A 19,110-nucleotide genomic window follows, 5' to 3' on the forward strand; every position below is an offset into this window, starting at 1 on the left:
TTTCTTTTCTTTATCATCATCACTGTTATCAATAAAGAAATCAGTAATAGTTTTGGCTGCTGACTACAGTCCAGGTATACTGTTCTACTAAGCTTACAGACCCCAAAAATAGCCACCTGCAGAGCAGATATCTCAGGCCAGTCAAGCTTGCATCCTCTGAACTCAAAACACACTGCATCCAGGTCCCTTGTCATTTCCAATGCTGTACTTTCTCACACAGAACTCACTTGAGGAACTGTCAGGCATAAGTCCTATAAGACTTATAACCCTGCACAAGCATTCATGCTGTGTCAGGTCTAGAAGACACCCCTCATGAATAAAGTCTTGGAAATGATAGGTGCTTGACATGCACTTAGTAATGTTCTACCAGAACACACCTAACACATACATGTTGTTCAAATTGCAATTGTAGTTAAATTTTACTATTGCAGTGCGTCCCCATGGATAATTGATGGTGAAATACTAGGTGTCCTCAACCTCCAAGTAAGGAACAAGTGTAACTCCATTCACACTTATACCACATTTAACGCAGCAAGCATAGCTACTCCACAAATGAGTCAACAGTCGATCTTTCTCCAAAACATATTTAATAGTTACAAGTCTACAATCACATACCAAAAGACATTAATGTACGTAGCTCTCCCTCAATATAAAAACATCACTTGCACATCTTGTCAACGGCTCACGTATGCAAGACAAAAAAAAAAATCCCTATATGAATATGTACAGCAAAAAGCCCTTCTCCCAGAAATGGCAACCATGTACTAAACTACCCTCTTTGTAGAAGTGAAAGACACCAAAAACGGTAGAGCAGCGCTAACAAAAGCTTCTGGGAGTTCCCCCCACCGGACAACAGAGTTCAGGTAGCTGACAGTTTGCAGGATGTTAAAAAAAAAAAAAAGACCCCAAACGTCCCCTCCAGACGTCGAGCGATAAATATGTAACACTCCTTATTTACAAGTTTCTGATCTCAAGAAACAACCTTATACAGAGAATTGTGTTGCTAGTGGCTGTCACCACAAATTAGTGGTTCATTTTAACTGTCATCCACAATGTTCTTGGCCACCCAGTCGTAACATTCGCTTCGGAGTTGGGCCAAGGTTTAAAGAGTTTAGAGTTCGGTCAAATCGAAGATCACTCATGCTCAGTAACACCGGCACAGTACAGGTGGCGAAAAAAAGAAAAAGGCGTTTTTTTTAATGGCTTCAGCCAGCACACACACACAGTAGGGCAACACTTGAGCCTCAAGGAAGCCTGCGCATTACTTAAGAACACAACAGTAACTGTAGCAGAGGCAAGAGTGCAACCAAACAACTTTGCTTAGCGCTTCCCTAAATGCTTCGGTTACGAGGGATACTCGTTCTTTCTTTGGTCCGTGGGAAAGTCTTTGCAGTAATGGCACGCCCGCGAGCTTCGGAATTCCTCCATATTTTTTTTTCCCCGTTGTCGCTCTGCAGGATGTTTTCTTTTTTTTTTTTTTTTACAACTAAGAGGGATGCCGAAGGGAAGGGAGAAAACGCTGAAGGATTCTGCAGAGACGCTGCAGCAAGTGAGACTTCTGGTCAGAGAGTGCCCGACTACAAGAGAACGCATCTTGTCTTCTTCGGCCTCTTGACCTGAAGGAAGGTGCAAAGAAGATTACACTTCAAATGGCAGAATAAAATTCGACGTTAAGGCCAGTAAACCGGGCAGGGTACGGTACGGTACGGTACGGTACTTAAAGGGATAGTTCGCTCCCCAAGCATAGATTCGTTGATTTCTGTTGCAGACGGTAGCGTATTTAGAAGTTTATCGGGTCCGTGCATTAGTTTCCCGCATCTCGAGCTAGTGATGGGCGATAGTCATCCAAGCACTATCGATAGTACTATCGATGGTTGAGACGACTACTTATTTAACTATCGATAGTTTTGCTGAAAACTATCTATAGTAAGTTGGACACAGCCCAAACTTGCTTGCTCCAAAGTACCTTTATTTATGGTTGCACAGTATTGATATTTTTTAAATAGTATCGGACAGTTAGCATGTAAAAACCGATTACATAAAACAGAGGAACTGTTCCGAAAAACAGACAGGAGCCTCTGTTCTGCTTAAACCAACGAAGCAGAAAAGGAGATGTTGTGGATTGTTGTGCACTATGCGTATGGCTGACATTAGTAGCAGTAGCAGCAGCTGAGCAGTAGCATACGCTGTCAGACTATCATTACTTTATGTTACTGTCATGGTAATACGGGTCTGTGACAATTAACGGCCACTAATTCATGCCCAGAAGGGCCCACATTATAGCATTGTACATGTATAATATTCCGATATTTCACACTTCATGAACTTGATAATTTATTTCCCATGATCTTTTTTTTTTCTTCTTCCTCAAGCGATGCGAAGCCCAGTGAAGTCCAGTCACGACCCTATCGATAGTCCGGAAAACTATCGCGATACTATCGCAATTCCGGTTCACTCAATAGTTGGACAATCCAATTAAGGACAATCAAAATAGGACAATCCAATAGTAGGTCCAAAACTATCGATAGTATCGCACATCACTATCTCGAGCAGTATGATTTTTTTATAGGTACTTGAAAGCAACGAGGTCCACGCAGGTAAGCTTTCCCGCGGAGACGGACGGAGTCCCGTCCCAAGTCCCATTTCCCCCCCCCCCTCCCGTAATATGCTCCTTCCCCGGCGCTCCACCGTGCTGCTGATGCTCACGTGTCGACCTCCAAAGAAAGAGATTGACGGGGAGTCCTTTGTTGTCTATTGCGCATGTCCAGCACCGTTTCTTCCAGTTTCGTTAGGGAGCGAACTATCCCTTTAAGACAGTTTTTGAATGGTGGGCTATCCCTAGACAGTAACAAACACACACACCTGGAGTGCAGCCCTCGTTGCAGTCTCAAAGACCTCGCGCACGCCATCCTTTGTCTTTGCCGAGCACTCCAGGTAGCCGTAGGCATTGATTTTCTCTGCCATGGTACGACCTTCCTCTGGTGCTACGGGCTTCTGTTTCATCTTGGCCAGTTCTCGTGTCGTGTGGGGATCGTTACGCAGGTCCTGCACGGGACAGCCATTCGGTAAATATGTACTCATCAAACACGTCGATTTCCTCTAATATAAGGGCAAAGAACAGACCACCAGTGTCATTTCCGCTCATACAGAAGACCCAATTGGGCTACAGTTTCTAACTCATTCTAACTATTCTAACTCATCACTGCGCAGCAAGCTAAATCACTTTTCACCCCAGTTTCACCAACACCGATTAACCGTTGAATCGAGATCAATGGCCCTTTAACTTGAATTTAACGTGTCACTCTGCTTCACTGAAAAGAGTTATTGTCAACGTTCATCACATCAACTGAGGCATGTAAAAAAGAACAGTGTTAAGTTTGTGAATGAGCAACCCTTGAATTCGAATCAAAGTTACGGGCCTACGTGAAACTGTAAGAGGCACCAAACCATTTTAACCTCTTCTTTTTGTCTTATATGCTGCACTTCCCTGTAATGCCTCTTCTGAGGCTCTTCAGGTAAATAAATGAGATGAAATGAAGTAGGCCAGTAAGATGCACCATCTGAAGTAATTCAAATAACAGGGTCATAATTATCGCAGAAGGGCCACTCCTTCTATCCCCAATTCTCCGGAGGGAACTGGCAAAACTGGTTTACGGCGGCAAAGGGACGGGACACTGACCCCAACTAACCAGCAAACCAGAATGCGTGGACCCTGTAATGTTATCGGTGACGTGGCATCATGCTTCTCCTCCTCATTATACCCGGAGTGGAGAGTTAAGTGTGAACGTGCGGAGCTATGTTTATGTGAGCTTTTTTTCTGGGAAACAAATTGTACACGTCAAAATCTTTCGTGCTATTCGGTAAATTGACACACACACACACACTTTCATCAGAAGTCTTAATCAGAAATTTTTTTGGATGGCCCCTGTACTCCTTTAAAGTTTCCTTTTTGCGAGTTTAGTGTCAGTGCAGTGCAGTTTAGTGAACGCAACATTGTGTTGGTTGTTTTCTGCTGGCAGGAATGTTTTAAAATGGAGTAAAATGTTTCATTAAGCAAAGGCACTGTTTGAATTAAGCAGCTTTCCAATACACTGCAAGCATAGCAGGCCAAACAAAAATTCAAATTTTGTTTGAATTAACACGAAGTTTGAACTATCAGGGTCTGAATTAACGAGAGTCCACTGTGGTAAGACGTGGACACAACGGGCAGCTGGGCAGAGACAAGCAGAAGTCCATGCCCAACACCACGCTTTCGGCACCATATGGATAGGGCCTGACTTTTTAGGGTTAAACCCGTATCCGCCCGATATTTAACCCCCGAACGAAATCTGTAAAATTCGAGTTTAACCCGAATCTACCCGAAAACATCCGGGTCGCGTGGCACACTCATAAGCGTGCATTAAAATAAAGTTTGATAACATTGCTAAACATTAGTTCCATGTTAAGACAAATTGTTATTAAACAAAAAAATCACCCGAATTCCTGACGACAGAATATGCCGTAACGGGATTTAACCCGAATACACCCGAATTTTCAAATGAAAAATATCACCCGATATTTACCCCCCGAATTTGGCCAAAAATAAAACCCGAAAAAGTCAGGCCCTACATATGGATGGTGGAAGTCTCCCCAATTACCTTCTTGTTGCCGACAAGTATGATGGGCACATTTGGACAAAAGTGACGGACTTCGGGGGTCCACTTCTCGGGGATATTCTCCAGGGAGTCCGGAGAGTCGATTGAAAAGCACATGAGGATCACGTCCGTATCCGGATAGGACAGCGGCCGCAACCGGTCGTAGTCCTCCTGCCCGGCGGTATCCCAAAGAGCTAGCTCCACCTGGTGGAACAGATAAGACGTATTACATGCCGCCACGTGGGTATCAAACTTTTGAATAGTATATCTCTAGGGTTCTTCGTTTTCGGGTTAAACCAGATTTTTCACGACAGTTCGCCCCCGAACAAATTTTCAAGAATTCGGGTAAAGCCCAATATCTACCCGTAATTCTCGAGTGTAAATAGCACCCGATTTTTCCCTCCCGAATTTGAAAAACCATAAAACCCGATATATCTCCAATATTAATATCGACAGGACAACTAAAACGATGTCCTAACAATTCGGTGTAGGGCACCTCAAAGCTTGTTGAGCACAGTTTATACAGTTAAACATTTTTATACAGTTAAAGCTACATTGACACCAACCAATGTCCATTCTAGCACTGATGCATTCGCATCATGTAGCAGTAAAAGCACACTCAAGCAGTATATGAAAAAATTATTTAAAAAAAGGCAACATGGGAGAAACAAACATTGCAGCATGTTCGAAGATCTCAAATTGCTTGCCTGCGCACAAGGACTAAGTTGCTGATGTAAATGAGAGCACTGTACAGAAATATCAGAATTTTCACGTACATATCACATTCTTTCGAACACTTGGTCTTTTCCCCTTTCAACTGGATTAGCGCTATGCAAGTAATGACTACAACTAACGCCTGTTGATGCTGTACCAAGGAGCATCCATGTCATGTTTTCCCCAAGGTGCCTTTTTGATGCAAAACCCCCACACATACACAGAGGAAACGTTTACGTAACTACTTCAAAGGGTCAGTCTCGCGGACCATGACCATTACTCAGAATGCGCATATCGTCCTATTCCGCTTCATTGGTAATGTAATAGCCAGAATTCTCTTGCCCCGTAAGGCCATTGTTATTAAATTAAGAATTAATAAGACTAATAAGACCTGAACAGTTCCTCAAGAGCTGTGCCGGCAACAACATTATCTATGTCGCACAGAATAATTACACAGGTGTATAAGAAAGACAAAGACAAAGTTTCCAATTCTCTTGGGGAGAGCTAGGAAGGAGGGCGGCTTTAGCATCCCCACTTCAAAGGTAAACTGGAAGGAAATCTGAACACAAACCAAGACAACAATTCGACAAACATTTTCCTCAACTTGAGGGAAACTTACTGCGAACAATTGTTTCGCTGGTCCGCACATCCACTGGTCTATTCAGTTAAAATTTGTGAAAAATTTGTAAAAAGTGTTTCGTGATCTGCAAATTTCTCGCAAAGTTCAATATTCTGAACGAAATTGTCACTGTTGTCTTTCCACGTTGCAGTACAGTGGGTTTTGCAATTGCCCGATCGGTACAAGTTTGCAGAGCTGCTTTCCACCCTAGCTCTCGTTGCAGTATCACAGCCCAGGTCATCATGCAGTATTATCCTGGGGGGGGGGGGGGCACAACTTACCTGTTTACCGTCAACTTCGATATCAGCCACATAGTTTTCGAATACTGTCGGCACGTATACTTCTGGAAACTGGTCTTTGCTGAATACTATAAGCAAGCACGTTTTACCACAGGCGCCGTCGCCCACTATTACTAGCTTTTTCCGGATTGCAGCCATTTGTGAACGTTCTGCAAAGACAAACAAAAAAAGCAAGGATGAGCTCTTGTCAACGTAACCGGATGTGAGTCACCTAAGCAGCGTCATATATTCATTCACATTCCAATGTTCCATAATACGACAGACTACAACGCTACATTCCGTTGCAAACCACCTGAGACGAACCGGAAGGTTAAAAACCCCACGTTTCCACTAGATCAAAGTGGCAGAGTATTCATCCTAACGCGCACGGTCTTCAAACTGAGCAACATGACCACCAACAATGTTCATAATGAATTTCAATGAAGGTCGAGACAATGCCTTTAAATGGGGCAACGAAATTAAACTTCGTTCACTGCACAGTAATATACTAATAAGCCAAACCTCGTGTGCCCTCCACTCACGCTAACATTCCATTTAGGACGCTCTGCAAGAACAGAAAGTTGACTATAAATAGCGCAATGGGACCGCTTACGTTTGACTCACACACACGAAAACAATGCAGCGAGAACGCGATTATAAAAAGCCGGTATGCCAGGCGTTTGTTAGGCCTAAATTCACTAACGTTCAGAAGGCGACTCTGCAAGGCCCCTGGCCATTGTGCTTCGTTTTCCGTGACATTTGACGACGGAATACTTATCCCGTTGTTATGTGGATGCGATCCCGAGTGGATTAAGTGAATTATCGGCTCACCTTTCCTTAAATAACGCCTAGTTATCAGCCACACCTCGGCAGTACCTCGTTCGAGAAAATGGAAGGGGGAGGGGAATGAATTCTTGTGGAATGTGGCGACTGGTGGCCTTCGCGCGAGTACACCACTGGAGTACACCAAGGTGTGTGAATCTTCATGTGATCCGCGGAATTGACGATTCAGTTTCTAAAAATTTATAATACATTTGTGGGAATAATAGTCGTATCAAACAAAAATTTCACATTGCTGTGACGTACAGAAGAAACAGGAAACTAGTCGGACAGGTGAGCAAATTTTCGGGAAACTGACTTGGTGAAGTAAATAAAGCAGACTCTAACATAAAACTTTCTCCTTGTGTCATATATCGCTTTTGCACGAGCATCTTACATGAAACTTTGCAAAGCATTTCTGCTCTCGTCTGCTCTGCGCGTCAAAACGGGCAAGTTTCGGTTTCGTATTGACCCGTTATCTGCCATAGTGGTCGTTTCCTTGAGCTTTGGTGCTCTGTGACGTTATTCCCGATGCAGAAGTGTAATTATCATTGTTATTTTAAAATTTAGTGCCGCGTCGATAAAAGCTGCATACTCTTCAGAAGCAAGTCATCCCGTTGCACTCTGTAACCCAAGAAGTTTGTTGAAACGGGTACACGCATGATGATTCATCGCACGTACTTTGCGCAGGCGATGTCATTCCCGGAGTTTCTGCTTACGAAACCTTGACGGCAGCGGCAGCAACACTGTTATATTAAATACGCAGACTTCCTCTATTTAATTGTTTGTGCAGGTACGTATATGAAAGCATCCCGTTCCATGAAGTAAAAACTCCGTAGGTGTGTAATTTTTATTCTTTTTTCGGTTTCCCTTTTCCACCGGGGGGGGGGGGGGGGGGGCGAGAGAGGTTTGGATCGTTGCCGTGATTACTTGTGACTTCCAAGCCGGGGCGGATTTAAGGGTCTGTCATGGGGGGGGGGGGGGGTCATAAGGAAATTTCGTGCTTTGCGGCACAGCATCATCCAGGAGATAAGGTTTTTACATGGGGAACACAGCCGTATGGGGGGAGGGGCGGTCGCCCCCCCCCCTTAAATCCGCCCCTGCTTTTAAGGCATCAAGGAAGAAGAGAAGAAATGCGAGGAACAGGAAGAGAGAAACATAAACTCGCCCCCGGACAGTTTACGAAAACTGACTTCCAACCGTGCCCGCCCTCTTTTATTGCCCTCTGCAATTTGGTCTGTTTTTTTTTTTTTTCTTCTTCTTCTTTAGTCGAACTTGAGTGTGCGGAGAATTAAGCATGATGACTTGTGTTTACGACCGACCACTATCGCAAGCCCCTCACACAACTATCCACGGCTCCAGAGGTACTGTCGCTTTCGCACCAAGGGTGCATAGTCCAAGCTGGGGATGCACGCCATGCAATGCTGTGTTCCCGCGAAAAAAATTAAAAACAGGACAACGGAAAGATGATTCGTTACTAAACAAATAGATATCACGTATAACTGCTAAACGTTCCTGTACCCCTTACCGAAACTTTGACATTCGTAAAATCCTACCAGAGTATTTTTTAGCAAACTTCCCCTGCTTTGTGTCGCGACATTCCAGCTAATGAAAGAGGTCGCCATTGTCGGCCCAACAGATGTGGGCAACGTCACGACTAACGCTCCGGGGGAATGTGCGTCCTGGGCCGACTTCTAAGGGAACTGTGCCGCCCAGGTTCGAATCCCGGTGCTTGGCTGTTGTAAACACCTTCAATTCACCAATCATTCCTGTCACTCAACAAAAGAAGAAAGTGTCCAGGAAAATTTTATTCGCTGCTACGCGAAGAATACATATATGTTATCTAGAAATTTTGTTGATGCTCGCTTCCTAGCCATTTGTCCTATTACAACAGATAAAATGGCATACGTGCAGGCTATAGGTATATAGTGGATCATATCCATGAAGGGGAAGCCTGCACGGAGAAAACATAGGTCCATTTGGTTCTATTAAGACCAAACCCACAGATATTAAGGCCAATGGTCCTTCTTGAAATTCTCCTCGGAAAAGAGGGAGGAGAAATGTTGCAGACCTCATTCTCAAAAAGGAGCTGTAGATACGATACAGGTACCTGCTGATACTTCTGAAGTCATGCGTATCCAGCTACTTCCCGTAAATTTGCCTAAAACGCACAAGCGAAGTTCAAGAGGAGAGACGGAAACATTTTTGAGTGATCGATTATATCTTCCATTTAGTACCATCTCAGATGCCTCACAGCGACAAGCCTATATTAGAAACAGCACACCCTTATTCAACGTCCCAAACGCTGGTGTGTGCACCCAACAACTAAGTCGTCGCAATAAGAATTGCGGCCAACCTCACGCAAGGCATATACTGGAAGTCACGGTAGATTGTCGAGAGAAAAACATTGCGTGGGTTATAGACTTGTAGCGAAAAGAACTGAAAGAGAGAGATAGAAAAAAGAAAAAAGAAAGCGAGGCGAGGAGTGATATTGGCGTGTATCGCAAATTTTCTCCGCCCGGCGCACCCCATCCTTTAAACGTTATTGCTTGTTTTTGAGCGTGAGATCTGTTATGCGTTTTTTTTTAGGTGCGTAAAAAATGCCTTTGCCAAGCGCCTCCTGTCAGTATACAAGCAGGTCATAAGGACTCATCGAATCGAAGTATATGGTAATATCCTCGAAAACATGATGTTGAACGGGATGAATTTTGTGAACCTGTCGGTAAATACCACAAACTGTTTCTTATTTTTCTTTTCACGGGAAGTACTGTTTACATATTCTCCGCAAAAAGAGCACAAAACCTCGACTTACCTTCATGTGGTGCCATAATGCAACGCCTAAATTCGTTCATTTCGAAGCAGACGACAGTGTTGACACCTGTGACACAAAAATTTCACGCTTCTTCACACGCAAAAACACCCGTATACTTTTTGGCAGCAAGTCGCGAGAAGATCACATCACTTCCCGAGATGCAGACGACAGCTCACAATTGCAGACGATCTTCGCAGGACATTGTACATAAACTGCAGGTGAGCACAAAAGACGCGCACAGAACCGGCGTAGGCTTCCGTGAAGATGGCCAAGTCGGTGTACGGCAGCGTAGTAAGAAACAGAATAGAGGGAGGAGTTCAAAATCACGTGATCTCATTGTGTTGAAAAACGACGTCATGGCTGAGAGTACGTCTGCAGCAGAAATTCGTTGGCGAGGGCGAAAATATCTTGCAGGAGAGGAATATAGTGCATGATGTCTCGCGTGGTACGGGTATGATATCATCTGGAGTGAACTCATGGGAGTCCGACTTGCGCAATACGTCGAGGAGGAAAGCCTGAGCTGGAAAATATTTTTGATGCGTGCACGGGTCAAGTCATCGGAACGCGTCGGCATTCGAAGTCACACCTATACAGGAAGCATGTAGATTTGCACGTATGTGGTATGTGTTTGGCACGAGTTTGTTCGTCTCTCGATGTTCAAGTAATTGATGGAGACAGCATACCGTTCAGCTTTCTGCGTGTTTTGCGGCGACATTTTTAGTGTGTAATGCATTGCACCAGGATCCCAATAAGTTCGTTATCGAACATCACATCCACAAGCATTGGGTCGGGCTAGTGCATTCAAGAGCGGTCACACCAAAAACAGAACTTCGCCGCATCCAAACCAGCCATCATTCAGGATGATGTCGAGAGCTCATCCCGAGTGGTTGGAGGTGGGATGCATTTTGCATATGTCCAAAGCATTTTCCCGAAGGCATCCTACAGCAGTTTAGGGGCCACCGCGTAACCAATTCAAAATAAATTTAAAGGAGCAGTTAACTCTTTTTTTTTTTTTTTTCCTGTGGTGTGTCGTGCAGACAAATAACACGGGGTCTGTCGAAGAAACGACGAGCGCAGCTGACATGTATCGTTCGCACCAGACGGAAGGTACTGATTTGCACACGCTGCCCTCGCACTCCTTCAAAGAGCGTGTAAGCGAACGAGAGAAGTTGACGTCACTCCGTGACGTTCTCAGTCCCCTTGGCTCGACCCATGGCTCGGCTGCCCCGTGACAGTCCCCGTGCCTCCTCGTGGTGGTGGTGGTGTGTGTGGGGGGGGGGGGGGGGGCAGTGTGACGATCGCGAAGTTTCTTGCAGTTCCCGGCGTCTATCTGGGCAGCATTCCTGAATAGTTTTGCAATTATGAACGTTTCATACTATACATACTTCCAATCTCGTGACGCGGCCACACCGACCATGACAAGCCGTATAATAAACTTTCAAATATTCTATATTTTCGTCTCTCATCTCGCTGTACGCCCTGGCAGAGCCAGAGGGGGTTTTGGGGGGATCAACCCCCCCCCCCCCCCCCCACACACAGACAAGACAGACAGTCAGGGAAACGAGGGTGAAATCTCTCCCCCCCCCCCAATGTAAAGTCCCCATAGAACCCATCTCGAAATACTTTGCTGGCTACGGGGGGGAGGGGGGGACGAGCGGGCGGGTATCGAGCACCCCCCATACTTTGGAGGTGTCTGGTTACGCCACTGCCTGTAGCTATACATCTCGGATGCGACTGCTGATTTTTTTCCCCCCCAACTGGCGCTGACGAGGTAATGCCTCCTTCATGAACTTTGAAGAATAGTAAAAACTCCTGACAAATTAAACGAAATAAATACGTTATCTATTGATTAATCGCCTTTCAACATATACTTTATCTTTTACTACGGGAGTCTTGCCTTCTTAAAATGAAAATAGCCGAGGATGTCATATTAAGTAGGGCAATGACGCAAATGCACTTGGATATTACGGGCCTAAATCTCTGCTTCGAGGTGAATCAGTCGAAAGCGTTGTCCGCAGTAGACTAACAAACCATTCAACGAAACGTGGCATTATTACAGATTTGGGCAGTTTTATCTTCGAAAATCACGATCCACAGAAATAGCTCTTCTTTATCAGAATAAGCGAATTGTTCGAAATATGGAGATCGAATTTAAAGCTGCATCGCAGAGCATGGCGATATAAATACGGATTGCTCCGGCAAAGTGCTGACCTGCGTTCCAGCCAGTATTCTTCGTCCATTGTTATTCACTATCTCTAAATAACATAGTAAATAGATCAACAGTTGTTAAATTTTATATTTACGTGGACGATTCGACCGTGTTTATCTCAGGTGCCGGCCTTTAGCAAATTATAGCTGGAGCCATAGTCCTTGATGCAATAAACCGTCGGGCCGTGACAATTCGCTTAGTCACCAATGCAAATGAAACCCAGGCTGTACTTTACGAGCCGAGAAATAAACCCGCAAACTGTCCCAGATGAGGCCTAAAAGAAAGACCTATACATGTCAATCATGATGCCAAGATCGCGAACAGAAAATGCACGCTCAATAACCACAAAATTTGTGGCCTACAGAGAGACGACTCCATTCACAGACGCTGTCTACCTCATTATGAAAAAGGAGCTCGCAATCTTCAACGGAGGAAATACTTCGGCAGAGTTAAAGTGGAACTCCGCAACAAAATCACCACAAAGGTTTTGGTATATCCGTAACCTTTGGGATGTCAGGGACATGTGTACGAAATATCTCGTTCCAAAAACAGTGCATATTTTATTCAAACGAATTTATTACGAAGCGAGCGCTTCGCCTCTGTGAAGCGAGAGGGCACTGAAAGCAACACACTGCCAACACTGCTGACATCATCCGGCATCCGGCAAGGGAGAATGCAAGTTGCGAAGCAGACGACAATGCTGGGAAGACGTCACGGTATCCTCCTGCGGATGAACAGGGCCAGTATGGAACTCTGTTTTCTGCTCTTCGAATTTCGGTTTCTGTGTGCTATTGTCATCATTTACGAAGTAATTACTCACGCAAAATGAATGCGAATGTTGTATTCGGTGTCGAGGGGGTGGTTCGTGTTCTGTATGATGCTCACCTAATTTTTTCGAATCCTTGCGAAGTCTCCCTTTAAGATCGTCGGCAACAAACTGCAATGCCTGGGACTACTTTACGGTAGAACTGAAACCATTAAAGGAGCAATGAGGTGACGTTTAACATGGCTCGAATCTCTCTCATCTAGCTGTCAAGCATCAGGAGTCACCGTGTGCAGCATATTTTCGCTGTGCGGTGTATTGTCACTGCGCAATCAGACTAACAAAAACAGTCTGAGAAAGCAGCCGCGGACGACCGACACGATCCTCGCGTGGCATCGAAAAACCTTTCTCCATAATAAACAACCCTCAGCTGCAGAACATGAGCTGCTGAACATGCCTTTCTTCTTTGTTCTGCGCCGTTATACGTCACGAGTCACATGCCAGGGGAATATTCTACGTCATGGTGTTCCCTCATTCTCTGATACGCTCTTTCCAAGAGTGGAGGGGTTTTGAGAGGTGTGCGGACAGAGGCCTCGCGCCCGCCCTGCATGCACGTGCCTGCAGGTCACCTGCGCCCGCCCGTCTTTCGCAGGAACGTATTTTATTCACGACCGTGATGAGCTATAACGACCGTGCTTCGGCAGCCGTTGCTATGGAGACAAGCCGAAATTAGCCGCATGGGCAGCCACAGGGGTAGCCACAGTAAGCCTGTGTTTGAAATCGTCTGCGGCGATTGGCCATCCCGAACTTTTATGTCCGCGTGCGATGGAGTGAGAGGAGGAGTGGAGGAGGCGGCGACAAAAAGACACAGTTGAGCTGAAGGAGCGATCGGAATAGTTGATGCCTGAAATACATGTAACCGGAATATTTCAGTTTGAAACAGTCGGAAGCATTAGCAAATGAATTTAATCGGATTTTGCAGCCGGCTGCGCGCTCCCGGCTGAATTCAGGCAACAGTGTGCGGACCGACGTCACTGGGGAGTCGGTTATGAAGGCACACAAAATACGGTCTTCCGACTCGCCGTCCGCTGCCGAACAGTCGCTAGAAACATGTGCGTTCATGCTTTCGGTGGTATCGGATTGCAACCAGCCTGGCGACGCCGCCAGTTGAGCGATTGGGAATCTCGTCGGCAATGCCAATTACGTCACCGGAAGAGGAGAAGCAGGGAAGGGCCATTTCAACCGGAAGCTGGTAATTGGTTTCGAATTCGATATTTTTTTATCTTTTGTGAAAAAATACGGACGAATTTCGCTAATTTTTATTTTTTTCATGGAAGGCATCCCCAAGTGGATATCGCATTGCCTTTATATAATTCCGGATTCCTCGCAGACACCACCTTCAAGCAGGCCTTCTGCATCTAGGTGGGCGAGGTCATGTGATTTTGAGAACCAATTGGAGTGGCCGATAGAGGTTGTCGCTCCTCCGACGTCAGAGCTTGACGCGGAAGTTTCTGTGTAGCATGATGGCGTGATGATGGCGTGTAGCATGATGCGTACATGATACAACGAACCACATCTATCAAAGGCGTCCAATGTGCGATTCCGATTTTCACAAGCCCTCAGCACGCAACGCTAGCCTTTGTGTAAGCCCACATTTTCATGGTCCCCATGCTTGCAGAGCTCCCACTTCATATGACGTGCAAAATGGTAATTCAATATACAGGCTGTAATGCACATGAGAGAAGGCTGGGGGCTAAATTACACGCGCAATTCAGTGTGCTTTCCCCTTGAGGATTTCTATCCGTTTCCTGTTACAACGCTTTAATTGCATCTGAGACTGTTTGGACAAAAAGAAAGACACATGTTGACTTATTTGGTGGTGGGACTAACCGTGTAGTCACACGAGCGACTTTTGCGGAAGACGTCATAGCTTCCTGTTGCCATGTAAGCACGAGATCTCAACGTCATATCTTTTCGTGCTCTTCTAAGCTTTCGCTTCGCTTTCGTTTTCTAAGCATGGGGGATGTCCTGCGATTCAACCACAACATATTCCGTAGCAGACGACAGGGCCTATTTGGTATCGTCTGCTATGTGCGCACTTCGCCATTCCCGGTATTCCAGCGCCGTGCAGATACTCAACATAAGACGCGGTGGAACTTCTGCCCCGTGAACGGTTTGTTGTTGTTTTCTTCCACTAAAATATTCCGTGGGGATTTTGGATGTGTGAATATACATGGTAAAAACAACAACTACTCAAAATATATTTTAAAGTGCCGCATTGCCGAACAAATAACGTATAGTCCAGGGATTTCCCTACATTCCCCCCAGGGGGGGTGTACACACTCCCTGCATTTTCGCAACACCCCCCCCCCCCCCCTGAAATTTCTCAGGTGAACCCAGCCAGCTGGCCACCAACACGTTCTGGTAGTGAGTCCGGCGCAGCGAATTACATCCTGTACTGTCAAACTAGGGCTGTAGGACCACAGACATGCAGATGATCGTACCATGCGTTTGTCCAAAATCATATGAAAGTGACTATGCATATATTGCGCGCAAATACGAGCAAAAACGCGCGCGGGCACGCAAACTCAATGTGGATCATCAAGAACCATTTGCGCCCAACTCAATCAAGCGAGGTATTCTGCTTTTTTCGTCTAAGGTTTTCACCGTTGGTTGCTTGGTATTCATTGAGCTTCGTGAGACGAGGCGCAAGTCTTTTTTCTTTGTCGGTCGTGTGATTATGCATCCTAATGTTGAAATGCCGTTCATAATGAATCTGTATTCTAATGAACTGTGTCCTAACGTAATACCATGTACAAATAAAACGGGAAAGCAATCCAGATATGTCAGCATTATGCCACGATTATTTCCGTGTCTAAGAAAAATCCCGCAAGTGGAACCTTCACAAAGCAAATCCCTCCCCCCCCCCCTTGAAAGCTCAGCAGCCCCCCCCCCCCCCCCAGCAGTGAATTTCTGGGGAAATCACTGGTATAGTCATCGTATGTCATCGACTCCAGCGACCCGCATCGAGAGGAGGTCGCTAGGAGTCGACTCTGGAGCACCTCTAGTGGTGAACCCTTTAACGTCAGAACAGGAGTAGCTGTCAGTGGGATGATGTCACGAGAGCCGCGCTGCGGCATGTTCACCTACCAAGAGTCAACTCTCAAGTTCAATAAACGAACATATACTTGTCAACATGGCACATCACAGCTCCGGCCATTCTTATTGGTAGTCATGGGCACGTGACCTCTCTTGCACTTCCTCCTTCCTCACTGGCGTAGACGTAGTAGACGCCTGCCGTAATGTCAGAGCCGCGTGCTTTCAATTACGTCTACCCCAGAGGACGTCGGCAGAGACACTAATCCTTATCTGAAAATTAAAATGCCGATACCGCGGATACCGCGCCTACCGCAGAGGCGCGCGGTTTTATCCGCACTTTATCAGCGCGATTTTCAAACCTATTTCTATCCGCGAACCACCATGCCGCGCGGATACCCACACGCACCTCTAATTCTAAGTCAACCTCTCTCAAAGATTCAGCACGCAAAATACAGATGTCGCCACATTACGTGCTTCCACGAACTTTCCGAAGCCACAAAACTTCATAGTTTCGGATTCTCCAAGTAGATAACGTCACTGCGAGCTCTGGCGTCGGTCTCCCCAGCAACAACACGGGTCTCCACTCTCCATCCTACATTACAAGATCACCAGCAGTTGTGGAGGCGGAGACGAAAAATTACATTCGAGGAGCAATGTTGCCAGACGCGTCGGTGTATTTGGGCATCGCGTGATTTCATATACCCCTCAAAATTAAAAATTATTTTAGATACTTGGTGAATTTGGTGAGGACACACGCGCAAAACGCGTAGATTGCAATGACAAATTCGGTAGGATTCTGAAGCAGCCACCTGCTGGATAATTTCTCGGTCGTAGATAGTGTATTGTTTCTCCTCGTATGTTTCTATCGCTTTTTGTCGCTGTATGTCTATTTGTTTCCACTAGTGCAACAGCACATTAATATTAACTAAAGAGCACTGAAATAACATTCAGGAAGACATTACTGCAACTGTGTTACGCCTTTTTTTTTTTAGATAGGCTGCAAAATAAGAAATAACCAATTTAGACATTTACGGATTTAAAGTTACTATCTATATGAGCTTTTACACTGCACGAATGTCACTGCCCTTCTTGCATGCTACGTACTGCCTTATTCTGCCTGCTTCAAATTTAGTCGCTCACCGCTGGATACAACAGACCAAGCCTATAGTGGCCATAAAATGATTTTTGCGAATTCCGAGTACTCTACCGGGAACGATTCCCACGATCCCTCACTAGCATAAACACATCTACTTTTAACCGTATTCAGTGCACCGGAGGCGCGGTTGCCACGCAAAAAAATAGCGGGGGCGTGCCGCCGGATATCGTCCTTCGAAGCGGGCTTACGTCATCAACATCCAGTCCTCTCAGCCAGTAGGTGATGTCGGTTTCGCCGATTTGTGACGTAAGCGCTCCGTCGTCTGCTACTTCCGGGGCAAATTCCGCTTGCTATCGCAACCGCGTGTGGGTACGGTATATCATGTTCCTGTTAGGAAACAAAACAGACGCTAGAAAAGGATGGTCTTTGTACATTTACATGCACAAATAGCATAGCAAAGGGTCGTAGCTTATCCCACGTGCAGTAGAGGCCAGAAAAAATGAAGAAACGAACTAGAAAGAAAGAAGTCACTGAACCTGGCCGACAGACTCTGACTGAAGCGACGGCAGACTTTGAACGTGATGTGTGTACAGCAATTTTTGCAACGAAAATTTCGCGAGCGGTGATTTAGAAATCTCTGAAACTACGTAAAGTGATGACTTGTGGAGGACATGTATGGTGTGTAACATTTGTAAAAATGCGCATATTGCCTCACCTTTACAAAATCAAGCAATGACCACTCAACAAACCCGGACATTTGTGCCGAGTATTTTCCGTAACAACTGTTAGTCTCGACAGCCGGCTTCAAATTTTTCGTGTATATAGACAACATTCATTAGATTGTTCGAGAAGCATGCTCCCTTACAATATTTGCTAGGAGCCGGATGCAGATTTTCGGCGGAAAGTATTCGCTAAATTTTGTGCATTTAAATACGTCTCTAAATCTAAATATCCATCTAAATATTCTCCATTACATAGAATGGTGTGAAAGAGGCAGGTAATTCATAATTGAATTTTTTTATACGTTTAGTCAATGCAGCGGAAGGCAAACGGAAATTATGAGATTAGAACATTTCCAGTGTCTTTTTGGTTATCTAATGCTAGCATGTTGCTTTGCAGAATATAAATGACGCGGAACCACGTTGTATCGTAGCAGCACACACACTACCGGACTACGTGGGTGCATGGTTTCGGTTTCGGTTTGGACAACAAACGACGCATCTGCCGTCGAAATGAGTGTTGGCGAAACGCAAATTGTCAGCGACGCAGGAAGAGATTATGAGACACACACAGAGTCTAGAAACCGTTCTGCACGCAGCAACTCCCAAAAGGCCACCGACAGGGACATTTTCTGACGAAGCAGCAGCTCAGATAGGAAATCGTGCTCCGGTAACCATGCCGACAATCAACGGCTACATTACACTTCCGGTAAGCTTCTGTGTCAACGATTAGACACGCTTAGCTCCAAGTAAAATTAAAACATATTTCATGAGGGAGTGGTGGTGATGGCGAGAGGGCTTGCCATTGTCATGACGAAGGTGGTGGTGGTGCTCGTGAAAGGGCAAGCCGTTGTCGGCCTCACAGAGATGGGCAACGTCACGACTGACGCCCTGGGGAAATGTGCGTCTTGGGCCGACTTCTAAGGGAACTGTGCCGACTGCCGACAGTGACGAAATTCGCAAGATTGCCTTCAAAGTTTGCAAAAGACCGTCCGCCAATCGGAGACATCCCCTGTGTTTGACGTCACGACCAGTTCGCCGTTCGCCTCACAGGCGGGTCGTAGCTGCCGCCGTTTATGGCCGTGGTGAATATCGTATATTTTCGCTGTTTGAACGATTTTCAATTTCATATTTCACAGGTTGAATGCTTTACCACGGGGGAACAAATTGAAAATGGTCGTAGGCTTGTCAAATGTCCTTTCAAGGTCTATTTAATTTGAGAAACTTTGTCTCAATGAAAGAATATTATTTCATGTACTGGGTTGTGTGAAATTATGAATAACAGGAAAGGTACTGGCATTTTTTTCTATAGAGTAGATATACTGTTTGCAGTAATGAAATTTTATCG

General features: G+C 45.5%; 1 protein-coding gene across 4 annotated transcripts; it reads right to left on the bottom strand.

Annotated features, from left to right (window-relative positions):
* Positions 1-568: 568 nt before the first annotated feature.
* LOC135398958 (ras-like GTP-binding protein Rho1) lies at positions 569-10,125 on the bottom strand. Of its 4 annotated transcripts, none has more exons than XM_064630540.1 (5): positions 9,877-10,125; positions 6,249-6,415; positions 4,638-4,838; positions 2,863-3,045; positions 569-1,616 (listed from the first exon to the last, which is right to left on the bottom strand). In XM_064630540.1, exons 1-5 carry the CDS (start codon positions 9,914-9,916, stop codon positions 1,578-1,580), a joined length of 630 nt encoding a protein of 209 aa, XP_064486610.1. In that variant the 5' UTR covers positions 9,917-10,125; the 3' UTR covers positions 569-1,577. The 4 variants fall into 4 exon arrangements, with proteins under 4 accessions (XP_064486610.1, XP_064486613.1, XP_064486611.1 ...); XM_064630543.1 differs by lacking the exon at positions 9,877-10,125 and adding an exon at positions 7,077-7,185; XM_064630541.1 differs by lacking the exon at positions 9,877-10,125 and adding an exon at positions 6,949-7,044.
* Positions 10,126-19,110: the final 8,985 nt, after the last annotated feature.

Source organism: Ornithodoros turicata, chromosome 6, assembly GCF_037126465.1.
Source record: "Ornithodoros turicata isolate Travis chromosome 6, ASM3712646v1, whole genome shotgun sequence".
Lineage (NCBI taxonomy): Eukaryota > Metazoa > Arthropoda > Arachnida > Ixodida > Argasidae > Ornithodoros > Ornithodoros turicata.